A 24,399-nucleotide genomic window follows, 5' to 3' on the forward strand; every position below is an offset into this window, starting at 1 on the left:
CAGAACATATGATAACGATGAAAGTGTAGTGCATTTAATGATTTGAATTGGTAGCTAATACAATTTACATTATAAAAATTACCTTCTAGTGAGTTATATAGAGAAAATTTGAACTTCCGAGGTCGTGGAATGAATTACCAAAAAACAATGTGTTATTGGGTTCACATTATGATATTTTTGCAAACGATGGTAACGGATTAATATTGTAAACCCGGGTACACTATATTGTATAGCTATGCGCATGGTTTGAAATACGGTATTTATGAATGTTTAACATTCATTTTTTGCAATTAATGTTCATACTTTCGATTTTGTTGATACTTGAGGGGGGGAAAAAAAAAAAAAAAAAAAAAAACCTTGTTCATTTTTTGTTTCTTTGCATTTTAAACATGTAGGTCTAAATCAGACGAAGGTAGTGTTAATGCATCATTTTTTAACTCATATTTGTTTCGGTTTCTTTATCAAAACTTATCCATTTTGAAAGGGTTTAGTAACTTTAGTTAAATCTCTTAAAAGAAAACACATTTAAGCATTTGCAAACAAAATCAAAAAATTTCTTACTATAACACTTTCATCACCTTTAAAGTCAGCTATTGTTATTTGGTTTTTAGGAGCATTAGCAACTAAGTCCATATTGCTCCGAGGACATGCGGTGGTCATTCCCTGACCTTTCCGCATCCTCCGTATTTGGTGGTCACGGGCTCGAACCCCGGTCTAATCAAGAAGTGTGTGCTACGCACTGCTGCTCTTGCCCACTTGGACCTTTAAAGTCAGCACTATACAGATACAGTACCTATTGCAGCAGTACAACTGAGCAAAACCTGGTAGAAACCTGCTCTAACCTGTTAAAATTAGAAAGTGAGAATCACATGAGGCAGTATAATCAGTTTGTAGCGACACTACGGCAAAAATGATCTTACTCTCAACAAAGTATTTTGTAAAAATTTTTCTTACTAATTAAATGTCAAATTATCAACGATTAATAAGAAAAAATTTTAATAATACTATCAAAGTGTCAAACCTTGACCATTTTTGAGATTAAAACATAGTGAAATATATAATTTTTCCTCCAATCACTAACAAAAAGGACCTTCTAGTGAAGAATGGCAAGGATTTTTGTAGCTTATCGTAGAAAGTTGAGAAATAGAAAGCACTTTTTTTTTTTTTTTTTTAAATACAAAGATTTATATATACATTTTTTAGGTTAAACGAAGGTGTCCGAGCAGCAGGTTAAGAACCCCTGATCTAGAGTATAGGTCTTTTCAAATTTTACATATGAAGTTAATTAAGTGTCTTTCAATTAGATGCCAGGGAAATATTTCTCTGGAATCCTACTGAAAGACACTGTTAATTAGCCTAGTACCACACAAGTTCAATACAATGATATATTCACCCATTAGAAAACGAGGCTATCACGTTTCTATTTTGCAATGCAGACTAGCACATCTGATGGCAAATTTGTAATAACAAAAATTTGCAGAATTAAAAAAAAAAATTCTTTTACCTTGTTTTAGCATTTTCTGCATAACGTTAGTTATTTTGGTTTTTAGGAGCATTAGCAACTAAGGCCATATTGCTCCGGGATATGCGGTGGTCATTCCTTGACCTTTCCGCATACTCCGTATTTGGTGGTGACGGGCTCGAACCCCGGTCTAATCAAGAAGCATGTGCTACGCACTGCTGCTCCTTCCCACCTGGCTACGGAGGCGCCCAGGTTTTTTTTTTTTTTTCTGCATAAAGAAAATGGCGGAGAAAAATTACAATCTAGCAAAAAGACAGTGGAAACTGTTTGTAATCAACCAGATTACAATGGTGAGAAAGAGAAGGGGTCAAATAGAGTTAAAAAAAAAAAAAAAAAATTCTCCATTGTAAATCCAGAGAGTCAGTAGCCATGTATAATAATGCTGGGATAAAATGAATATCAAATTAGCATTAGTAGAGGTGCATGATGCAAGAAAGCAAGCTTATACAGCACCAGACAAAAAAAAAAAAAAAAAAACCCTTCCCATTTTGCTGATCCATTCATTCCCAACGTTTGTCTAGTTCTGCCTAGAATATATTTAAGCTATCAACTTCCACAACAACCAGATTACAATGGTGATGGAAGTTTGTTCCAGCAATCAACTACCCGCTGGCTAAAAACAAACTTCCGCACATACATTCTACAACTGTCTTTCCTCAGTTTGAATCTATGCCCCCTCAGGTTTGTAATCTGATCAAGAGGAAGAATCCCATCAGCAATGAGCCTGCTCAATCCATTCAAGGCCTTATATACCTCAATCAGATGGCCTCGCAGGTGCCTAGTCTCTGGAAGTTGCAGAACTTAAGTCTTTCTTCATAAGAGCACCCCTTTGTTCCCTTCACCAGTCTTGTTGTCCTTCTCTGTAATCATTCTAGCAACTCTACATGTTTCCATAATAATGAATCAACATAACTGTTTAAAAGAATCATTACAATTCTTTCATGTTCAGATAATGCTTTGGATAGCACAGGACTACCTCTGTTTATGTGATTTTTTTAGCTTACAAAGTTTAAAGGGGTTAGAAAAAAAATGTTATGGTTTTGTCTTAGATAACAAAAAACTGCCTGTTTTAATGAGTTGCCTGGTTGTAACAGCATGTTTCATAATAAATATCCATTATCAGATAGAAAAGAGTTGCTAGTGACGAATAAGAGATGAAGTCCCTTTTCATAAATTTCAACTAAGTCAAATAGCTTAAGCTAGCTTACAATTTTTTGGTCTTTTGATTGTTTTCTTTGTGGATAAGAGTTAACAAACACTACATTTTTACTTTAAGCAAATGCAGTTAGGTTACTGAACAGTTAAAAAGACTTCAGTTCAATAATTAGCTTCAAAAGGCTAAACTTAAAACTATACAAATTTTTTGATTCTTAATAAGTGTGAATAAATGAGTCATTCAAACAGATTTGATGATGTTACGAAATGAGATTTCGTAACATCATCATTTCGTAACATCAGAAAACTGATGTTACGAAATGAGATTTTTATTGAATATTAACATGGTCAACATGACAAAAGGAAGGAAAGCTTTATACAGCACCAGCAAAAAAAAACAAAAAAAAAAAAAAAAACCCACAACCTCTCAAATTCTATTCAAACTAACTGCCTCCACATTAGGTGGAAGTTTATCCAGCCATTTTAAAACATTAAACACTTGAATTTGGTCACCCCCACAGATGCCTAGTTTCCAGAGACTGAATTTATAGACGGAAGTTTTTTTTTTTTTTTTTTATGTGAAACCCAAACAAGAGAGGTATTAGAACCTATAGTACTTAGTACCGTGCTTGGGTTGCAGGTTGAGAAGACGAAAGAAGATATTTGTTGACATTGGACTTGAACTTCTGTAGATTGTAATTTTCAGGAAATATGTATGAAGGAAGGTTGTTCCAGAAAACGGCAGTTGAATGAATAAATGAGGAAGATGAAAAGTCGGTTCTGTGGGTTTGAAGTTGGACAGTAAATGGATGTTGGCTGGTGGCAGCACGTGTTCGGACTGTTTTGAAAGAGAGAGCAGGAATTATAGAAGCCAATTCAGAAGAACAGTGCCCATGGAAGTATCTCTAAAAGAGACATGCAGCAGAAACAGTGCGTCTCTGAGAAAGCGAGTGGAGAGACTCTGTTAGAGATGAATCATTAATTAACCTAACTGCCCTCTTAAGAATGGAATAAAGAAGCCTGAGAGAGGTTTTGGGGGCACCACCCCAGATGTGGGAACAATATTCCATGGCAGGGCGGATTTGCGATTTATACATAGTGAACAGCTGTTTAGAAGAAAAGTAACGCCGAGAGCGAAAGAGAAAACCAAGTTTTTTAGATGCAGAGGAAGCAATATTTGTAATGTGCTTGTGCCAAGAGAGATTGGAAGTCAGGGTAATCCCCAAAAGAGATATATCATTTTGCCTAGAAATCGGAGTGTCACTAAAGATAAGCATAGGAGCAGAAGAATCCTTTTTGCGAGATATAAGACAAGACTGAGTTTTAGAAGGGTTGAAATCAACTAAGTTGTCTTTGCCCCACTGGAGAATTACACGAAGATCGGCATTTAAGGAATTGGTAGCAGATTTTTGGGAACTTGAAGCTGATTGAGCAGGACAAGGATTTTTTAAAATGGAAAGTGGAATGCAATGTGCTATCATCGGAAAAACTATGGATAGGATTTCCAGTCAATGGAAGAAGGTCATTAATATACAAGAGGAAAAGAGTGGGGGAAAGAACTGAACCTTGAGGGACACCGGCATTAGTGGAGAAGTTAGAAGACAGAGAGCCATCTACCATCGCCCTCAGTGAGCGATAAGAGAGAAAACTGGATAACCAGTTACTAAAAACAGTTGCGAAACCATAAGATGGAAGCTTGTTTAGAAGACCTTTATGCCAAACACGATTGAAAGCCTTTGAGATGTCAAAAGCAACTACTTGTGTTTCACAGAACCTTTCCTTTGAATTAGTCCATAAATGGGTAACATAAGCTAGAACATCGCCAGTGGATCGACCTGACGGAATCCATACTGGCGATCGTTGATCAGATGGAAGGTTTCTAGGTAGTTTAAGAGTTGGCAGTTAATTGATTTCTCCATTACTTTAGAAAGAGTAGAAGTAATTGCAATGGGACAATAATTGGTAATCAATGGGACTGATTTGTCATTTTTTTAGGAATTGGCTGGATATGAGCAAATTTCCAAGCAGAAGGAAAAACACCTTTGGAATAAGAAAGTGAAAAAAGGCGGCAAAGAATAGGAGTAAGTTCAGGAGCACAGGTTTTGAGAACAAGTGGAGAAATACCATAGGGACCTGGAGCTTTCTTAGCATCAAGATTCGTCAAAATCCTTCTGACATTCTTTTGACGGAAGATCACAGGAGGCATTGATGGAGCGTGTTGGGAATGGTGGGAGGTGTTTTACCAAGATCATTAATACATGAGTTGGAAGGAAAGTGGGATGCTAGCAAGTCAGCTTTATCCTTGGCTGAAGTGACAACAGAACAATCTGGTTTGGACAGAGGTGGGAGCAGAGATGGGCAAAAGTTGTGGCTAATAGCTTTGGCAAGAAACCAGAATGCTCGTCTACCATTAGGGCAGGAAGCAAGTTTTCTACTCTTAGCCTGTTCAAACTCTAGTTTGGACTGATTAATAACTGCATTACAATTGTTGCGAGCTTTGGTTTAGGCAGAAAATGAAACTGAAGAATTAGAAACAAGCCAATTATGATATGCAACATTCTTCTCTTGAACAGCCTTAGCACATTTATTGGAAAACCAAGGTTTAGATAAAGGACGAGATTTTAAAGTGGAGTGTGAGATAAAGGATTCCATTCCTGCAAGAATAATTTCATTGACATGATCTGAGCAAACGTTGACATCAGAAGTTTTGAAACAGCAATCCAACCAAGGAAAAGAAGTCTCGCAGGTCATCCCATTTTGCATTCTTGTAATGCCAAACAACACGAGGTTGGGAATAGCCACGAGATAAAGGTTCCATTGGAGAAGAGAATCACCAAGTTGTGATCTGAAGTGCGTAAAGGCCCTCTCACTTTCGACCATGTACGTAGAAGTGTTGTTTGTGAGAAAAAGATCAAGCGTATTGGCTGTATGATTAGGATTGTCCGGTATTCTTGTAGGTAAATGAACAATCTGTGCAAGGTCATTAGTAATTGCAAAAGCCTCAGCATCTCCACCAGCTGGGTCGGCGTGACTACAAAACGGAAGCCACCTGGAGTTGTGAATATTAAAATCACCAAGGAAAATTACCTCACTGTTAGGAAAGTTGGACTGGAGAAAGTCAAAGAGCTCGAAGTGATTGGTGGAGTTGGGAGAACGGTAGAGACAACAGATGAATTTGACACAATGAGGTAGAGAGATTTTACGCCAGAGGAGATCAAAGAGAGGAGATTCCAAATTACCAAGTCTCTGACAGGGAATATCGGAACGGACATATGCACAAGTACCACCTTTGAGGCGAAAGGAACTATACTGCGAATAATTTGGGCAACTGAGATGAGCAGTAGTTGAATCAACCGATAACTGAGATTCTGTCAGAAAAAGTACATGGGGTTTGGCAGACTGCAAGTGGAAATGGACATCGTTGAGATTAGAATTGAGACCACGTATATTTGTGAAATGAATTTGGAAGTGCTTGGGAGGTTTAGATCTTTTCGCAAAAAAGCTTGCTCTATTAGTTTGACAATTCGTGGTGTATTGAATAGTAAGAAAAAGTGGGTAGGACATGCTGTATGAAGTAATGAAATTTTTGGATATGTCGTACATGTGGTAAGAATATACTCAGATCCTTGACATAACGTGGCCTCGACAATGCTCCCCGCATACACACTACTCGGACTCCCCCAGTCACTACGTGGCAGAGTAGAGGTAGCAAGATTATACACTAGCTGATCCGGAAGCCTGCTAAAGAGTTACCAATAGATTCGGTCCAGTGTACTAACTAGCGGCCTGCCTGCGAACACAGTTTTAGAGCTGTACCCTCGAAATGTAAGGAATACTGGATCTCGGCACAATGTTCATCATAACCTCAAAAGTCATCAATCATACTGCATGATGGAAGAGGTGGGGAAGGGTTGACTGGAACTTAGCTCTAGAGACTAAACATGGGTTCCACCACTTCAAGCCTCCAATAAGCAAAGTGGTGGTATTGCACCGGTTGATGAGTCATCTACCGCCTAGTACTGCCTGGTAACAGAGGGGCGGCGTTCCTCCATGTGGTGTGGGTGCCACACCTCGCCCCCTGCTTACGTTGGTTCATACCTGAGTGGTCATCCACCATGTACTTGTGCATGGAGGTTATACCCAGGATTACTAACAGTTCCACCATCGTGAAGGTGCAAGCAGAGGATTTGGCTTTCACATATTGGCTGTGGGTTATATAACATGTATTAATAAATTGTACACTAGGTTACTTTGATAGCTTAATGTCTTATAAAATAACATGAAAAATTGTATGTCAATGTCACTTGCAATTTCTAAAGTTTTGTTGTTTTATGGAGTGGAGATGATGAGAGTGAAAAAGCAAGAGCAGGAGTTTCTACTGCTGTTAAAAAGAAATTGAGATATAACTTCAAAAACTGCCAATCTATCAATGAAAGAATAATCTCATTGGAATTGACAATGTATGGGAGAGAAATACATATTTTGGGAATATATGCCCTGACTAATGACACTGCTGATACCTTGAAGGATGAATTTTGGGAGGATCTGAGAGAACTAATAGCAAAAATCCCTAAGAGCAAAGAGATATTTTTAATGGGGGATTTCAATGTAAGAGTAGGAACTGAACAAAATCGCAAAGTTATTGGAAGATTCAGAGAGAAAGAGAGGAACAACAACAACAGAGATAGACTATTCAATCTTTGTGAACAGTTCGACTTGAGAATAAACAACACAAGAATATCCATACATATACTTGGTCGCAGGAAACAGGAAAAATTAGATCAGTTATAGATTACATTATTTCAAAACATTCAGGGACATATGTATTGAAAGATGTCAGAGTTTATAGAGAAACCAAATGTGGATGTTTTCTTGTTAAAACAACACTGAGGTGGAACTGGATTAAGAAAATAAGAGTGGACAAGACATTGATGCAGGGAAGGAAAAATGCTACAAGTGGATCAATTTAACATTGAACTACTTCAGAGTGGAACTAAATCAGAACTAAATCATTGAACTAAATCAGAGTGTCTTATAATGGGAGATTTTAATTTCCCAGATATTGACTGGAATTTGGGGGCTGGTTACTCACACACACTAGCAGGGCTTTTGTGGATTTATTGGATGATTGTTTTCTACATCAGCATGTTCGGGAGGCAACTAGAGGGAGTAATACTCTCGATTTGATTATCAGCAGTGATTCTTCATGCATTAAGAATCTGCACATAAATGAACCACTAGGTGGCAGTGATCACAGTGTGCTGAAGTGGGATTTACTCAAAGAGGTAACTACCATTAGGGGTAAAGGGAAGGGTTATTGCTTCCGTAAAGGCGACTACGATGGACTGAGACAGTATTTAAATTCTATACAGTGGGACCAACTGATGATGTTACCAACAGCAAATTCAAAATGGGAAGCATTCAAAGAACTTATCTTGGAAGCTACTAGGTTTTACATACCAACTAAGAAATATTGTTCAAGGTTTAGGCCAAAATGGATGTCAGATAAACTAATGAGGCATATGGCAGAGAAGAAAAATGCATGGGATACATACAAATTAACACATGACACAGAATCCTATGATAGATACAAGTTGATATGCAACCAAGTTACAAAGGAGGTTAGGCAGGCGAAGGCAGATTACGAGAAATCCTTGGCAAGGGATGCAAAGAAAAACAGCAAAGAGTTCTTTACTTATGTAAACTCTAGAAGGAAGGGGATGAATCAGATTGGTCCCCTTGATATTGATGGGTCAAGTGTTGATGATCCTGCTCAGGTAGCTAACAAACTAAATGAATATTTTGCATCGACATTCACACATGAGGAGTTATTCAGCGAGGGGAATGCCAGAGGTGTATTCAACTTTAGCAGTAAGCTACAGAATCTTGAAATAACTGGGAGTAAATTGGAGGAGAAACTGTTGAAGATAAACACAAGAAAGGCACCCGGGGTGGATGGGATCTATCCAGTTATATTAAAGGAGGCAGCAAAGGAAGTAAGCAAACCATTAGCCATAATTATGAGAGCTTCCTTGGACTCAGGGGAGGTACCCATAGACTGGAAATGTGCAAATGTGGCCCCAATTCACAAAGGAGGATCAAAGGCTGACACAAGTAATTATAGACCTGTGAGCTTAACTTCTGTTCCAGGAAAATTAATGGAGGCACTGGTTAAAGAAGCACTGCAGGATCATTTAGACAAGACTTCAGTTATCGCTCAGACACAGCATGGTTTTGTTAAGGGGAAGTCTTGCCTGACCAACTTGATTGGATACTATGATACAGTCACAAAAGAACTGGATGCAGGGAATAACTTTGATATTATATACTTGGATCTTAGAAAGGCTTTTGATACTGTTGCACATGGAAGACTGCTACACAAATTGGAGCAGTGTGACATTGGAGGCTTGGTTTGGTTTGGTTTGTTTGGATTTTTTGGCGCACTACTGACATTGGAGGCAAATTGCTGCTATGGATAAAGGGGTGGTTGAGGGGGAGAAGACAGAGAGTGGTAATCAATGGACACTGCTCATCGTGGACTGATGTTATTAGTGGAGTCCCTCAGGGCTCAGTGTTGGGTCCATTATTGTTTTCTGTATTTATAAATGATATTGATGATGGTATATCGGGCTTAATGTCCAAGTTTGCAGACGATACAAAGGTTGGCAGGGTTGTCAAGGACACTACTGACACTATGCTGCTGCAACAGGATCTGGAAAGGTTGAGCAGATGGGCTGAGAGGTGGCAAATGAAGTTTAACATTGACAAATGTAAAGTACTACACATGGGAAACAGCAACTCCAGAGCAACGTATCAACTCTGTGGTACTACACTGACAGTGGTAGAGAATGAAAGGGACTTAGGGGTGGTTGTGCAGGCAGATATGAAGTTCTCTGAGCAGTGCAGACGGGCTGCAAGAGTAGCTCATGGAGTATTGTCAATGATATACAGGAATTTTTCCAGCAGGGATAAGGAGGTGATTATTCCATTGTATAAGGCGATGGTCAGGCCACACCTAGAGTACTGTATACAGGTCTGGAGGCCTCATTTCAAAGAGGATGTAGAGCTGCTGGAACGAGTACAGAGAAGGGCAACAAGATTAGTGAATGGAACAAAGGGGTGCTCTTACGAAGAAAGGCTTAAGTTTTGCAAATTACAGTGTCTGGAGACTAGGCACCAGCGAGGTGATCTGATAGAAGTGTATAAAGCCTTGAATGGTTTAAGCATGCTCAATGCTGATGGGATTCTTCCTCTAGCTCAGAAAAATCACCTGAGAGGGCATAAATTCAAATTGAGGAAAGACAGATGTAGGATAGACGTGCGGAAATTTGGCTTTAGCCAGCGGGTGGTTGGTTGGTGGAACAGACTTCCATCCCTTGTGGTGGAGGTTGATAGCCTAAATAAGTTTAAGGCTCAGCTGGTCAGGTATTTTGAACGAACAGAGGGGTGAAGTGGAAGTGGGTTTTTTTTTTTTTTTTTTTGCTGATGCTGCATAAGCTTGCTTTCTTGCATCAAATGCCTCTACTAATGCTAATGCTAATACTTCAGGATGACAACATTACAAACAATTTCACCAGGGGATTGGATGCTGCAATTAACATAGAGATAAAAGGTAATACTGAAGAAATCTATGAACATTTAAAAAAATATTGTTAAAAAAAAAAAAAAAAAAAATAGCTCATGAAATTATAGGCAAAAAGAGGAGCCAAGGACCAAAAAAAAAAAAAAACCTGGATTACAGAGAAAGTAAGAGCTGCTGTAGAGGAAAAGAAACTTGTATATCAGAAATGGCTAGGTGAAAGGAATGATGCATATAGGAACATTTATGTTGAAAAGAAGAAAATATTGGTTGGTAGTAGAAGCAAAAAATGAAGAATGGGAAAAGAAGTGCGCGACTATTAATAGTAAATTGGGCTTCAAGCAATCAGTGATTGTGGAAGGTCCTTAAAGACTTGAGAAAACAGAATAAACACAACGCTGGTTTGCAATTAATATCTTTGAAAGACTGGATGACATACTATGAAGGCCTTTTAAAAGAAGACCGCAAGACGATGGAAGATTTCGGTGTGATGGGCTTAAAAGTTTCTGTTAAGGAAGTGGAACTCTTACTAAAGGAGGGAAGGAATGGCAAATCACCTGGAGGAGTTTATATGGAACTTCTGAAATATGGAGGAAGAGTGGCTGTTTTGATACAAAAACTGTTAAATGGTATACTGAGAGAAGAAGAAATGCCAAAAGAAATGACAAGAGGATATATTACATCAATTTATAAGAAGGGCGATTGAAAAAGATGTTCAAATTACAGAGGAATATGCACCCTGAACCTGCTGTTAAAGATTCTTGGAAAATGGATCAGGAACCATTTAGAAGCCCAAATTGAGGTGTCAGAAGAATAAAGTGGTTTTTCAGCCAGGAGGTCATGTATAGATCATATCTCAAGAGTACGACAGATCCTTGAAAAGGCATATGACAGTGTTCCAAGAAAACTCTTATGCGAAGCACTGAAAGAGGCAAATAATGGTGGACAATTGATTAATATTATTAAGACAATATATTACAGGAAAAATAGAGGCAGAATTAAAGTGGGATCAGCTTTGTCACCCGAATTCCACACTTCAAAAGGCTTATTACAAAGCTGTTGCATGTCACCAACACTTTACAAAATTTATGTCGATATCTGCGTAAGATCCTGGTCAAAAAAATGCAATAAAATGGGATTGCTGATCAATAAGAACATCTATATTCACAATTTACTTTTTGCAGACAATCAGGTGGCGATAGTACAAGACTTAGAAGAGGCAGACTATGCATGTCATAAATTGTTTGAGGAATATAAACTATGGGGTCAAAAAATAAATTTTAGCAAGACTGAAATGTTGTCTTCAGGAGCAGGACACATTCTAAATATTTAAGGTTTTAAAATCAAACAAGTCGATAAATTCAAATATTTGGGATCAATCTTACAAAGTGATGGATCATCCCAAGCAGATATCAATAAGAGAATTGCAGATGGCAGAAAGCTATCGGCATGTTAAATTCTGTTCTATGGAGCAGAAATATTCTAAATAAAACAAACTAACTTATATTTCAGACGACTGTACAAAGTCTTCTATTGTATGGAGTGGAAACCTCGACGTTGAATAGGTGAGGGGAAAACAAATTGCTCTCCACAGAAATGGATTTTTGGAGACGCTCAGCAAGAATTTCTAGAAGAGACAGAAAACAGAATGAAGACCTAAGAGAGAAAATGGAAGTGAAAAAGAATATTATTGACACTATCAAAGAAAAGTGTTTAGCATGGTATGGACAAGTAACACGGATGCAAGAAACCAGATATCCAAAGGCTATCCTGGAATGGATACCTCCTGGAAGAAGTAGACCTAGGAGGACATGGATGGATGGAGTACAGGAGTGCATGACAGCCCGAGGTTTAACTGACCAAGACACCTTGAACCGCTCTTTATGGCGGGAAAAAATTCCTACAAAAAAATAACTTGTAGGCTGAGGAAACCCATTGTAAATGAAAGCACTCCTCTTGAAGAAGATGTGGGTAGGTGGAAGAACAACGAAGATCCAGAAAACTGATCATCATTCAGTAATCAAATTTGATGAAGAAATACATGAAAGAATGCACTGTGTTTGGGAAAGTATTACCTCATTATGCTACAGTGATGGTCAGCACAGTTCAAAAGAGGATGAGAGCAAGACAAGGATGATCCAAGGTCTGATCAGCCATCTGAAACAATTCTTGCCATTGAAAAAAAATTTTTTAGAAAAACGGAATTGAAGTGGCTGAACTTGTAAAAGTACTTAATATTTCTCATGGAAGTATTTAACAATAATTTATGAGCATTTGGAAATGTCCAAAGTTTTGGTTCTCAGAAAAGTTTCAATTCATGAAAAATATCAAAACATCAGAGAGCTGAGTCATTAAAAGAGAATTTAAAATTAATTCTTGCTAATCCAGTATATTTTATTCCGTTTAGTGATGGATTATGAAAATTAGCTACATTTTTATAACCCTGCATCAAAATTAGAAAGTATGCAGTGGAAGCAAAAGGGATCTCTAATGCAAAAAAGGGTTTTGAATCCAATCATCAGCTGGAAAGTGTTATCTTACAGCTAAAACCACAATAATAGGAGAATATTATGCCAACCTTATGCCAAAGTTAAAGGCTGCAATTGAAGAAAAAAGAAGAGGAAAGTTTGGTTGTTAGGTATCACTTCTCCATGACAATACATCCATGATAAAAGTCATGTTTGTGCAGGCTAAAATTCAGGAATATGGATTTCCCAAATTACCCCCCCCCCCCCCACTAGTGACTATTATTTGTTCAGAAATCTGAAGTCTCTCTTCACAGAACTCATTTTAAAGATAATGAAGAGTCTAAAGCCTCAAGCTATGGGAGAGTCTAGACTATGTATAGATATAGTGCAAGCGCATCAGAAATACATAGCTAATCTGAATAAATCAGAATATTAGTAAAACGGCATCGTTTTAAGTCACATCTCATATTATGAATACCTTCACAACGAGTTGCCATGATTGGAATGCTGTGTTCAAGTATGGACACCGCACCTAAAGAAAGACATCGAGCTTCTTGAAAGGGCGCAAAGAAGGGTAACTCGCCTGGTGAGATCGGCAAAAGGGCGTCCTTATGAAGAAAGACTTCGAATATGTGGGTTGAAGAGTTTGGAAACTAGACACCTTAGAGGAGATTTGATTGAGGTGTTTAAGGCTCTGAGAGGCATCAGTAAAATGAATGAGGACAAAATTTTCAAGATTATAAATGATGCTAGAACTAGGGGACATAAATTCAAGTTACGGGGGAAAATGTTTAGATTGGACTGCAGGAAGTTTTATTTTAGCCAGCGAGTTATAAATTACTGGAATAAGTTGCCTTCATGGGTGGTAGAGGCCGACAGTTTGGGGAAATTCAAAGGTCATCTGGATAGTACTTTCGGGTAAGGGAAGTGCATAGGATGATAGGTTTAATTTCCTTTTTTTTAAATTATTATTATTTAGTTATTTTATTATTTTTTTTTGTTTTTATCATTGTTTTGTTCGGATTTTTTTTTTTTGGCTGGTGCAGCATAAGCCATAGGCCTTCTTGCACCATGCGGCCGTTACTAATACTAATATTACACTACTTCGAATAAGATGCTTCACCTAAGGAGAAGACTAATGTTACTTATTCTCAGATGGATACCACCACCCAGACGGTACCGTTTCAGGGCTTCATAACTGTTTTGCCATCATTGCATCACTCGGGTACCTACCCACCCACCGAAGAAGGGCCAAATTTCCCTGAAACGGTGCCATGTGGGTGGTGGTATCCATCTGAGAATAAGTAACATTAGTCTTCTCCTTAGGTGAAGCGTTACTTATTCGAAGTAGTGCAATATCATGGCAACTCGTTGTGAAGGTATTCACAATATGAGATAACTTAAAATGATGCCGTTTTACTAATATTCTGATTTATTCAGATATAGCTATGTATTTCTGATGCGCTTGCACTATATCTATACATAGTCTAGATAATGAAGAGCTAAAAGCCGCTGGGGAAGTCTGGTTTGATGCCCAGTGGAAAATTTTTTTTGAAGGATTAAATGCTTTCCAGATTAAATACAAGACACTTAAGGGTGACTACATTGGAAAAAAAAGGAAAGAAAAAAAGATTATATATATATATATATATATATATATATCAGTTGATTCCGGTTATTTGAGACACACCGGGACTAGTGCATTTTGGCCTGATTAAGCAGCTGCCCCAATTATCTGAAGTTTCATGTAAAAAGTTAAAAATACGATGGACCTCCGCTTTACAATTGGTTCACTGTACAATCAAATCACATTACGATGGAGTCACCTGGTAAAGTCCCATTCACTATACGATGTCTAGTAAGTGCCGGTCATTGTGATCACATCTGTGAATTAAATTTGAATTCTATTAAACAGTGATTCTAATTAGCAAAAATAGGAAGAATATTATCCACAGGCTATAAAAGTAAAGACATATTAAGCACAAATTTACCCTTTATTACCTTACCAATTAAAAAAATTAAATGATACGCGAAAATCGGAAGAATATACGTCATAATCGGAATAATTAATATGTACTGTAATATGTACATACTAACCAGTTGACATTTCTGTTCACTGACATTTGTGGGTGGGGGTTAAAATTTAAAACAGTAAACAGAAGCAATAAATAACAAAGAACACAGCACACACAAATTGCAAGTAATGCGATATGATCAAGTGAGAACGGAGTAACAAGTTACGAAGCTTTAAAAATAGGAATGAAGAGAAGATTCTGAAAATTAAATTTTTTTATATGATTGAAGATTCCATGGAAGTGTAAACATATTTCACCATAATAACCCACAGAATTCTAGCTGTCAGTATTATCACAAATTCAATAAGATCAAGTTTACTTTCCATTTATGATAGATTGCACTAACAGAAAAGCCCAATAACAGGTGACTGCTAATTGTTTTATGGTTGTGACCTCCAGAAATCCGACCAAACCATGTGGCACAGTTGGAGACAATCATAGGGTAATCTCCAATGCTGCGGTTTTCTGCCCTGATTAAACTGCATGTTGTCCCATAAAGCAAAGTAAACCTTGGCTATTTTCTTGATTGGGTTCTGTTTTTTAAGATTTTCCCCAAATAAATGGCTGCCCCGATTAACCAGAATCCACTGTGTATGTGTGTGTGTATATATATTTAAAAAAAAAAAAAAAAAAAACCAGAACAACAGAATTTTGTACCTGTCTTTTATACTCAGAACTTTTTCACAACCTTTGTACACTGAAAGGACAGATTTCATGAGATCCCTAGTTCCTGGGCAATGCGATGCTGTCACCCTTCTCGCTAATGGATGAACCCACCGCTTGGCAGGCATATAGGTACACTGCATCACTGCAGTGTACCTATATACCTACTATTCATGTAGACAGTAATTCAATGTCAGTATGGATAAACATTGTGAGTTAACTGAGTTTGAAAGAGGGATGATAGTGGGTACTTGACGCATGGGGTCACTCTGTCGCAGAGGTGGTACAGAAATTGCAGTATCCCTGTTCGACAGTATCAAGAGTGTATCGGGAAAATGCCATTTATGGAATAACATCTGATTGTGGACAGCACTGCGGGCAGAGAAAGGTGGTGGATGAATGTGGCTGTCGACATCTGTCTCGCATTGTTTCAGCCAACTGGAGAGTGACTGGCACAAATCACCGCCGACTTCAATGAGGGAGGTGCCAGAAACATCTCCACTAAGACCATTAGGTGATCATTAGCCACAATAGGTAATAGGAACCACCAACCCACCCGAGTCTCATTGCTATCACCGCAACAGAGGACTCTACGCCTCAACTGGTCATAAGAAAAATGCCACTGGACCTTGGATGATTTGGAGATGGGGCTCCTGGTCTGATGAGCACCATTTCCAGTTATTTCGAGCAGACAGGAGGGTGCGTATCTGGCGGAAACCGCACAAAGCTATGCACAAATCATAACAACAAGGAACTGTTCAGGAAGGTGGATGGTTGGTAATGGTCTGAGGCATGTTCAACTGGCACACGTTGGGACCTCTGGTATGTCTAGATGCATCTGTGAATCGTCCAGGTTATGTGTCTATCCTTGCAGACAATCTGCATCCCTTCGTGGTCATCATGTGCCCACAGGGCAATGGACTCTTCCAGGACAATTCACCTCACCACACAGCCACGGTGCCTAGAACATGATTCAAAGAGCATTCTGGAGATTTTACAACCATGGAATGGCCTCCCTTTCCAGCAGACATAAACCCTGTGGAGCATCTTTGGGATGCTGTTTAGCATTTAGCATTAGCAGAGGCATTTGATGCAAGAAAGCAAGCTTATGCAGCATCAGCCAAAAAAAAAAAAAACGCCCACTTCCACTTCACCCCTCTGTTCATTCAAAATACCTGTCCAGCTGAGCCTTAAACTTATTTAGGCTATCAACTTCCACTACAAGGGATGGAAGTCTGTTCCACCAACCAACCAGCCGCTGGCTAAAGCCAAATTTCCGCACGTCTATCCTACATCTGTCTTTCCTCAATTTGAATTTATGCCCTCTCAGGTGATTATTCTGAGCTAGAGGAAGAATCCCATCAGCATTGAGCATGCTCAAACCATTCAAGGCTTTATACACCTCTATCAGATCACCTCGCTGGTGCCTAGTCTCCAGACACTGTAATTTGCAAAACTTAAGCCTTTCTTCGTAAGAGCACCCCTTTGTTCCATTCACTAATCTTGTTGCCCTTCTCTGTACTCGTTCCAGCAGCTCTACATCCTTCTTGAAATGAGGCTCCAGACCTGTATACAGTACTCTAGGTGTGGCCTGACCATTGCCTTATACAAGGGAATAATCACCTCCTTATCCCTGCTGGAAAAATTCCTGTATATCATTGACAATACTCCATGAGTTACTCTTGCAGCCCGTCTGCACTGCTCAGAGAACTTCATATCTGCCTGCACAACCACCCCCAAGTCCCTTTCATTCTCTACCACTGTCAGTGTAGTACCACAGAGTTGATACGTTGCTCTGGGGTTGCTGTTTCCCATGTGTAGTACTTTACATTTGTCAATGTTAAACTTCATTTGCCACCTCTCAGCCCATCTGCTCAACCTTTCCAGATCCTGTTGCAGCAGCATAGTGTCAGTAGTGTCCTTGACAACCCTGCCAACCTTTGTATCGTCTGCAAACTTGGACATTAAGCTTGATATACCATCATCAATATCATTTATAAATACAGAAAACAATAATGGACCCAACACTGAGTCCTGAGGGACTCCACAAACAACATTAGTCCACGGTGAGCAGTGTCCATTGATTACAACTCTCTGTCTTCTCCCCCTCAACCACCCCTTTATCCATAGCAGCAATTTGCCTCCAATGTCATACTGCTCCAATTTGTGTAGCAGTCTTCCATGTGCAACAGTATCAAAAGCCTTTCTACGATCCAAGTATATAATATCAAAGCTATTCCCTGCATCCAGTTCTTTTGTGACTGCATCATAGTATCCAATAAAATTGGTCAGGCAAGACTTCCCCTTAACAAAACCATGCTGTGTCCGAGCTATAACTGAAGTCTTGTCTAAATGATCCTGCAGTGCTTCTTTAACCAGTGCCTCCATTAATTTTCCTGGAACAGAAGTTAAGCTCACAGGTCTATAATTACTTGTGTCAGCCTTTGATCCTCCTTTGTGAATTGGGGTCACATTTGCACATCTCCAGTCTATGGGTACCTCCCCTGAGTCCAAGGAAGCTCTCATAATTATGGCTAAGGGTTTGCTTACTTCCTTTGCCGCCTCCCTCAATATAACTGGATAGATCCCATCCACCCTTTCTTGTGTTTATCTTCAACAGTTTCTCCTCCACTTTACTCCCAGTTATTTCAAGATTCTGTAGCTTACTGCTAGAGTTGAATACACCTTTGGCATTCCCCTCGCTGAATAACTACTGATGTGTGAATGTAGATGCAAAATATTCATTTAGTTTGTTAGCTACCTGAGAAGGATCATCAACAGTTCACCCATTAATATCAAGTGGACCAATCTGATTCATCCCCTTCCTTCTAGAGTTTACATAAGTGAAGAACTCTTTGCTGTTTTTCTTTGCATCCCTTGCCAAGGATTTCTCGTAATCTGCCTTCGCCTGCCTAACCTCCTTTGTAACTTGGTTGCATATCAACTTGTATCTATCATAGGCTTCTGTGTCATGTGTTAATTTGTAAGTATCCCATGCATTTTTCTTCTCTGCCATATGCCTCATTAGTTCATCTGACATCCATTTTGGCCTAAACCTTGAACAATATTTCTTAGTTGGTATGTAAAGCCTAGTAGCTTCCAAGATAAGTTCTTTGAATGCTTCCCATTTTGAATTTGCTGTTGGTAACATCATCAGTTGGTCCCACTGTATAGAATTTAAATACTGTCTCAGTCCATCGTAGTCGCCTTTACGAAAGCAATATCCCTTCCCTTTACCCCTAATGGTAGTTATCTCTTTGAGTAAATCCCACTTCAGCACACTGTGATCGCTGCCACCTAGTGGTTCATTTATGTGTAGATTCTTAATGCATGAAGAATCACTGCTGATAATCAAATCAAGAGTATTACTCCCTCTAGTTGCCTCCCGAACATGCTGATGTAGAAAACAATCATCCAATAAATCCACAAAAGCCCTGCTAGTGTGTGAGTGACCAGCCCCCAAATTCCAGTCAATATCTGGGAAATTAAAATCTCCCATTATAAGACTCTCTGATTTACTGGCCCACTATTTCCCTGTACAGTTTCTTATTATACTCATCAGAGTCATTAGGCCTATAGCACACTCCTACTCTCAATTTTGATCTCCCAATGCTTATGTCACACCAAACTGACTCAACACTGCACTGTACAGCGATGTCGACTGGCTTCACTTCCTTGGTTTTTATGTATTTCTTAACTAATAGCATAACCCCTCCCCCCCTTCCTATCCTGTGTATTCTTTCTGTAGACGTTGTACTCCCCAAATTGCAGTTCTGCATCCCTTATATCTGTGTGACACCACGTCTCTGATATCCCAACAATATCTGCCTTTGATGTTTTGAGCAATACCTCAAATTCATCAAATTTATTTACTAAACTCCTAGCATTGGTGTACACGCAAATATACCTGCACCTGTTTCTATTCTTAGCTACCCTAACACAACCCATGTGTTTACTTGTACCGCAATGGCTCCCAGCAGTCTCTGAAATATCATGCATCTTGTTTTTCAGGCTTCTGCTCATTCTAATAGAAGCAGTGCAAGAATCTCTTTCACCTCTGCCAGTGGCTACTGTCAATCTATTGGTCTTTGTTTCCCCCCCAAGCTAGCAGTTTTCCGACCCACCTAACACTGCCTCGATAGCATCAGCAAATATTCTTGCACCCTTTCTATTTAAGTGTATCCCATCCCTGTAGAAGCAATCTCTCCTGTTAACAAGTACAGTCCAGGCTGAAAAAAAATTCTACCCCTTGAGCCTTGCACAATCTTTCCAGGGCCGAATTGATCGACAAGGCTCTCATCATATCCTCCCTCCTATCGTGTCTGGGCAGAATTGCAGACAATTTCAACCCTAATTCTCGGCTTTTGTTCAACAGTGACCTGTACTTGTTAAGTAATTCTGCCGGTCTCCTATTCTTAATATCATTAGTGCCAACATGTACAACTATATCACCTTTTGTGCCCTCAGTTCAAGCTTTGGAATCTCCAACTAGGAATGCAATGGAATCACACAGCGGTGCAGCAAGCATGGATGGAAATACCCGTGGAACACTTTCGTGAACTAGGGGCTCAATGCATCACCATGTGACTGCTCTTATTGGGGGGGGGGGCAAAGTGGGCTACCCGTTACTAAGTAGGTAATGCATAATTTATGTTGACTCAGCGTATATATGAATGTTATCTTATTAGACTATATCTAGTAGTATGCTTTGTCACTTACGTATATTTATGTGACTAACTTCTCTTTTTTCCCTTTTTTTTAAACAAAAGATTCAAACAATAGGATGGAGGCCTTTAATGTTCATAGTTGCTTCAATCAGATATACCAATAAATGTATAATAGTAAATTAAATACATTTATTTACACACCGACTACCAAGTTACACACAGACTACCAAGTTACACACAGACTACCAAGTTAGAATACACTTGCTGAACTGCTTATAATACTCTTAATGAAATGGACTCATCTTACCAGTATTATAATTATTTATTGGTGTCAATTAATAATTAACTTATCTAATTCCGATTAATATCATAAACTCACTTCCTCATCAAGACCTTTTGAATGTGTTTTTGTAAGTGCAAAACTCGAGGGTAAGATCAGGAGACAAACTTATCCAAAAATACTTTAGTAATGTAAAAGAGATTGCTATAATTACCTTCAAATTGTCTAATTATTTAAATTAATTAACTAAATAAATGCAAAATTCTTTAAGCTGTGACCTACTCTCACTGGATGCAGCCACCTGGTCTGGACTCTTCCAGATAGCAGATGGAGATGTCTGTGCAGTTTCTTCAGTTACAGAGTGATGATTTCCTTGTTTTTCTTTACCAAGATAGTTATCTGTATGCAATTAAAAAAAAAAAAAAAGGCCTTAGATACCATAAGCACCCCATATTTTATCTTTATCTCATGAACAGAATTATTTTTCTATCTTAATAGTTACAGGATCAAAAAGTGTCAAGATTTTACATAAAAACAAACCAAATAGAGGAAAAGCACCAGAGAGAGACTGCAGCTTGAAATGTATGGATTTAGAAAACAAAAACAGAAATTAAAACAATAAAAAAAAATAATAATAAATAAGAACTGCATGTTAGTAAGTCACTAAGGTTTCTGTAACCTTAATGGATTTGCTGGAAATTCTGAGAAGTGTCAACTGGGACACTTGCACAATATGCTTGAATGTAAAAACATTCATATTTTTGTCTGCCCACCAACTGCAATTTATAAAGGAGATATTTATACCTTCCATAAACTGCCTTTATGCTATAAGAGCTGTTTAGAAAAGAATGATCACAATTTTTTTAAAATAATTAAAATATCTAATTAGACATTTTAATTATAAAAAAAATTAAACATAAAAGACAAATGTCTTCTATGTCTAATTTCTAATAATAAAACTTTACCTAAGAATGTAAAAATGTCCAGTAGTTAACTGGGAATATATTTGCAGTGGAATTATCTGAAAGATGCTTCTGAAGAACAGTACACCTCTTAAATTTTGTTCCCATTTAAAAACGCAACCAAGGGAGAATTGTGTACAGATAATTCTCATATAACACGGTTATTAGGTTCCTATAAAATATCATGTTGTGCGAAACCATGTTATACGGGACTAAGGAAAAGTACAAAGGGGGGTTACGTTCAAAAATCTAACAAAAATACACCATTCTAGATTTCGTGTACCTTGTGTTCTCTTTAAAAAAAATCAGTAATCTGGGTTTGTTTGCTTTTGCTTGATAAATCTTTGTGAATTTCATCATATCGAACTAAGCATTTTTTGAAGCTCCCTTTTGAACTTTGGGCTCCTTTCATTCAAGAATCTGTATTCAAAAAATAAGATTCTAATTGCTTGGTTAACTTTATGCCTTCCCATTCATTTTAGTGTAAAATTTGGAATTTTAGAATTTTCATCTGCACTCATCATCTGAATTGATTTGATTTTACCTCCTATGCCATTTCCACCAAATCCACTACGCCAGCCTCTTTTTCTACCAGTAATTATTGAACGTCTTCAGTAATATTTTTTTTATTTTTTAGGAGCATCGGCGACTGAGGCCACGTTACTCTGTGTATACTGTTTATAAATTGCATGTGTCCTGAGGTTGATTTTCTGTTTTGCTAGACGAAAAACCTGAGTTTCTGGGACAAAAAACCATGGTACCCTCGCCTGAGCCTGACTAACTTAGCCACATTGTGAAAAAGACCCATAAAAATTCCTCCCCTTCATTAACAGGATTCGAACTTGGGTCTTTTCCACCCAGTTTGGGGAGGAGGAGCATATCATCAAAACCTTCCCCTCCTACCAACATAGCAAGTTCTACTATCGCACCAATTATGTTTTCTGCCAGTTCGATCATATTTCTTTAATGAACTGACTCTGGCCATACATTTTTCCACGCACATTTAACGTGGACAATTTTACTTCTTTCAGCGATAACGCTATGATTCTAATACAGTCTACAATAGAGAAATGTCTCCATGCCTCCATTACTTCAATAGATTTGGAATAAACTTTTTTTGCAAAATCCATTGTAATGATTTTGCAAAGTACTAGAGAAAAGAATATCCTAGATCTCATCATCACCCATGAATCAGATGACATAACAGGGCTGACAGTAAAGGAACCAATAGCAGGAAGTGACCACGGAGTTCTACAGTGGATGATGATGAGAGAGGTAGCAGCAGTAAAAGGCAAAGGAATGGGTTTTAATTTCAGAAAAGGATATTACAATGCCTTAAGGTACTACATGGCCTCTATTAACTGGGTAGATATCGCACAGAGAATGAATACATTTGAACTGTGGTATGCTTTTAAAACATTAATCAGAGATGCCTTAAATGCGTATTTACCATTAAAAAAATACTCCACAAGGAGGGTTCCAAGTTGGATGAATAGTGACCAAGTTGGATGAATAGAAGTTGCCACATTACTTGAGCAGAAAAAGGTGGCATGGAAAGGTTACAGAGCAATAAAAAGTACTAAAGCCTATAACAGCTACAAGATGATCTGTAATAGAGCCACAGAAAAGGTTCGACAGGCAAAGGCAGTTTATGAGAAATCACTAGCAAACAGAGCAATGAGGGGGGATAAGGAATTCTTCACATATATATATGCCAAGAAGAGCAGGACAAAACAGATCGGACCTTTACGTAAGGGAAAGGGGATAGTATTAAATACACCAGCTGTCGTTGCAGATGAACTCAACAGTTATTTTGCATCAATATTTACAAATGAAAAACCTTTTGTGGCAATGGAAAATTGTAGGAGCGAAGTTGAAAAATATGTAATTAATGATATTGAAATTTTGCAAGATTATTTAATGAAAAAACTTGAGCCTACAGCCCAGTAAGCCTCCTGGAGTTGATGGAATATACCCTATAATCTTAAGGGAGGCGGCAAGTGAGCACATAGAACCATTGAGGCTAATTATGCGAGCATCACTAGACTCTGGGGAGATTCCCTTGGATTGGAAAAGTGCCAATGTATCTCCCACACAAAAGGGTGGCTCTAAGAGTGAAGTGGGAAATTATCGACCTGTCAGTCTGACTTTGGTGGTAGGAAAAATCACGGAGAATCATGGAAAATCATGTTTAATAAACCTGATTCGCTATTTTCAAAGGGTCACTCACGAGCTGGATTTAGGGAATAATTTCGACATTGTTTATTTAGATTTCAGCAAAGCTTTTGACTCAGTCCCACATGAGCGATTGCTTTATAAGCTGGAACAGGTTGGAATCATTGGAAAAATCCTGATGGATAGCAGGATGGCTTCAGGGCAGGAAGCAGAGGATTGTGATAAATGGATATTCCTCAGATTGGGTTGAAGTAAGAAGTGGGGTTGCCCAAGAATCAGTATTAGGACCACTGTTGTTTTCAATTTTCATAAACAACATCGATGAAGGGATAGAGGGCATGATGTCTAAATTTGCAGATGATGGTTAAAATTGGTAGAGTAGTTAATGATCACTGTCAAGCTGAGCTTCTTCAGGGAGACCTAGATAGATTTCAGGAATGGTCAGAAAAATGGCAGTTATGCTTTAATCCAACAAAGTATAAGGTATTACACCTGGGAAACAGGAATCCCAAAATAACCTTATTCACTTGATGGAGTTCAACTAAACCCAGTACTGGAGGAAATGGACTTGGGTGTTACGATACGGTCAGACATGAAATTCTCTGAGCATTGTAAACAGGCTGCAAGGAAGGCCCATGGTGTCCTATCGATGATCTATCGAACTTTTGCAAGTAGAGATAGGGACGTGATAATCCCATTATATAAGGCTTTTGTTAGACCACACTTGGAATACTGTGTTCAAGTATGGAGACTGCACCTAAAGATAGAGCTTCTTGAAAGAGTGCAAAGATGGGCAATTCGCCTGGTGAGATCAGCAAAAGGGCATCCTTATGAAGAAAGACTTCGAATATGT

At 38.4% G+C, this 24,399-nt stretch overlaps 1 protein-coding gene across 1 annotated transcript in view; it reads right to left on the reverse strand.

The window, feature by feature from the left end:
* Window positions 1-24,399, reverse strand: part of LOC150088407 (uncharacterized) — a 141,712-nt gene that overhangs the window by 6,220 nt on the left and 111,093 nt on the right. The window contains exon 8 of the mRNA XM_090369496.1: window positions 20,692-20,808. Coding sequence (XP_090225622.1) covers window positions 20,692-20,808 — 117 coding nt within the window. The remainder of the gene's footprint in view (window positions 1-20,691; window positions 20,809-24,399) is intronic.

Source organism: Mastigoproctus giganteus, chromosome 3 (genome assembly GCF_048544385.1).
Source record: "Mastigoproctus giganteus isolate SK-2022 chromosome 3, ASM4854438v1, whole genome shotgun sequence".
Lineage (NCBI taxonomy): Eukaryota > Metazoa > Arthropoda > Arachnida > Uropygi > Thelyphonidae > Mastigoproctus > Mastigoproctus giganteus.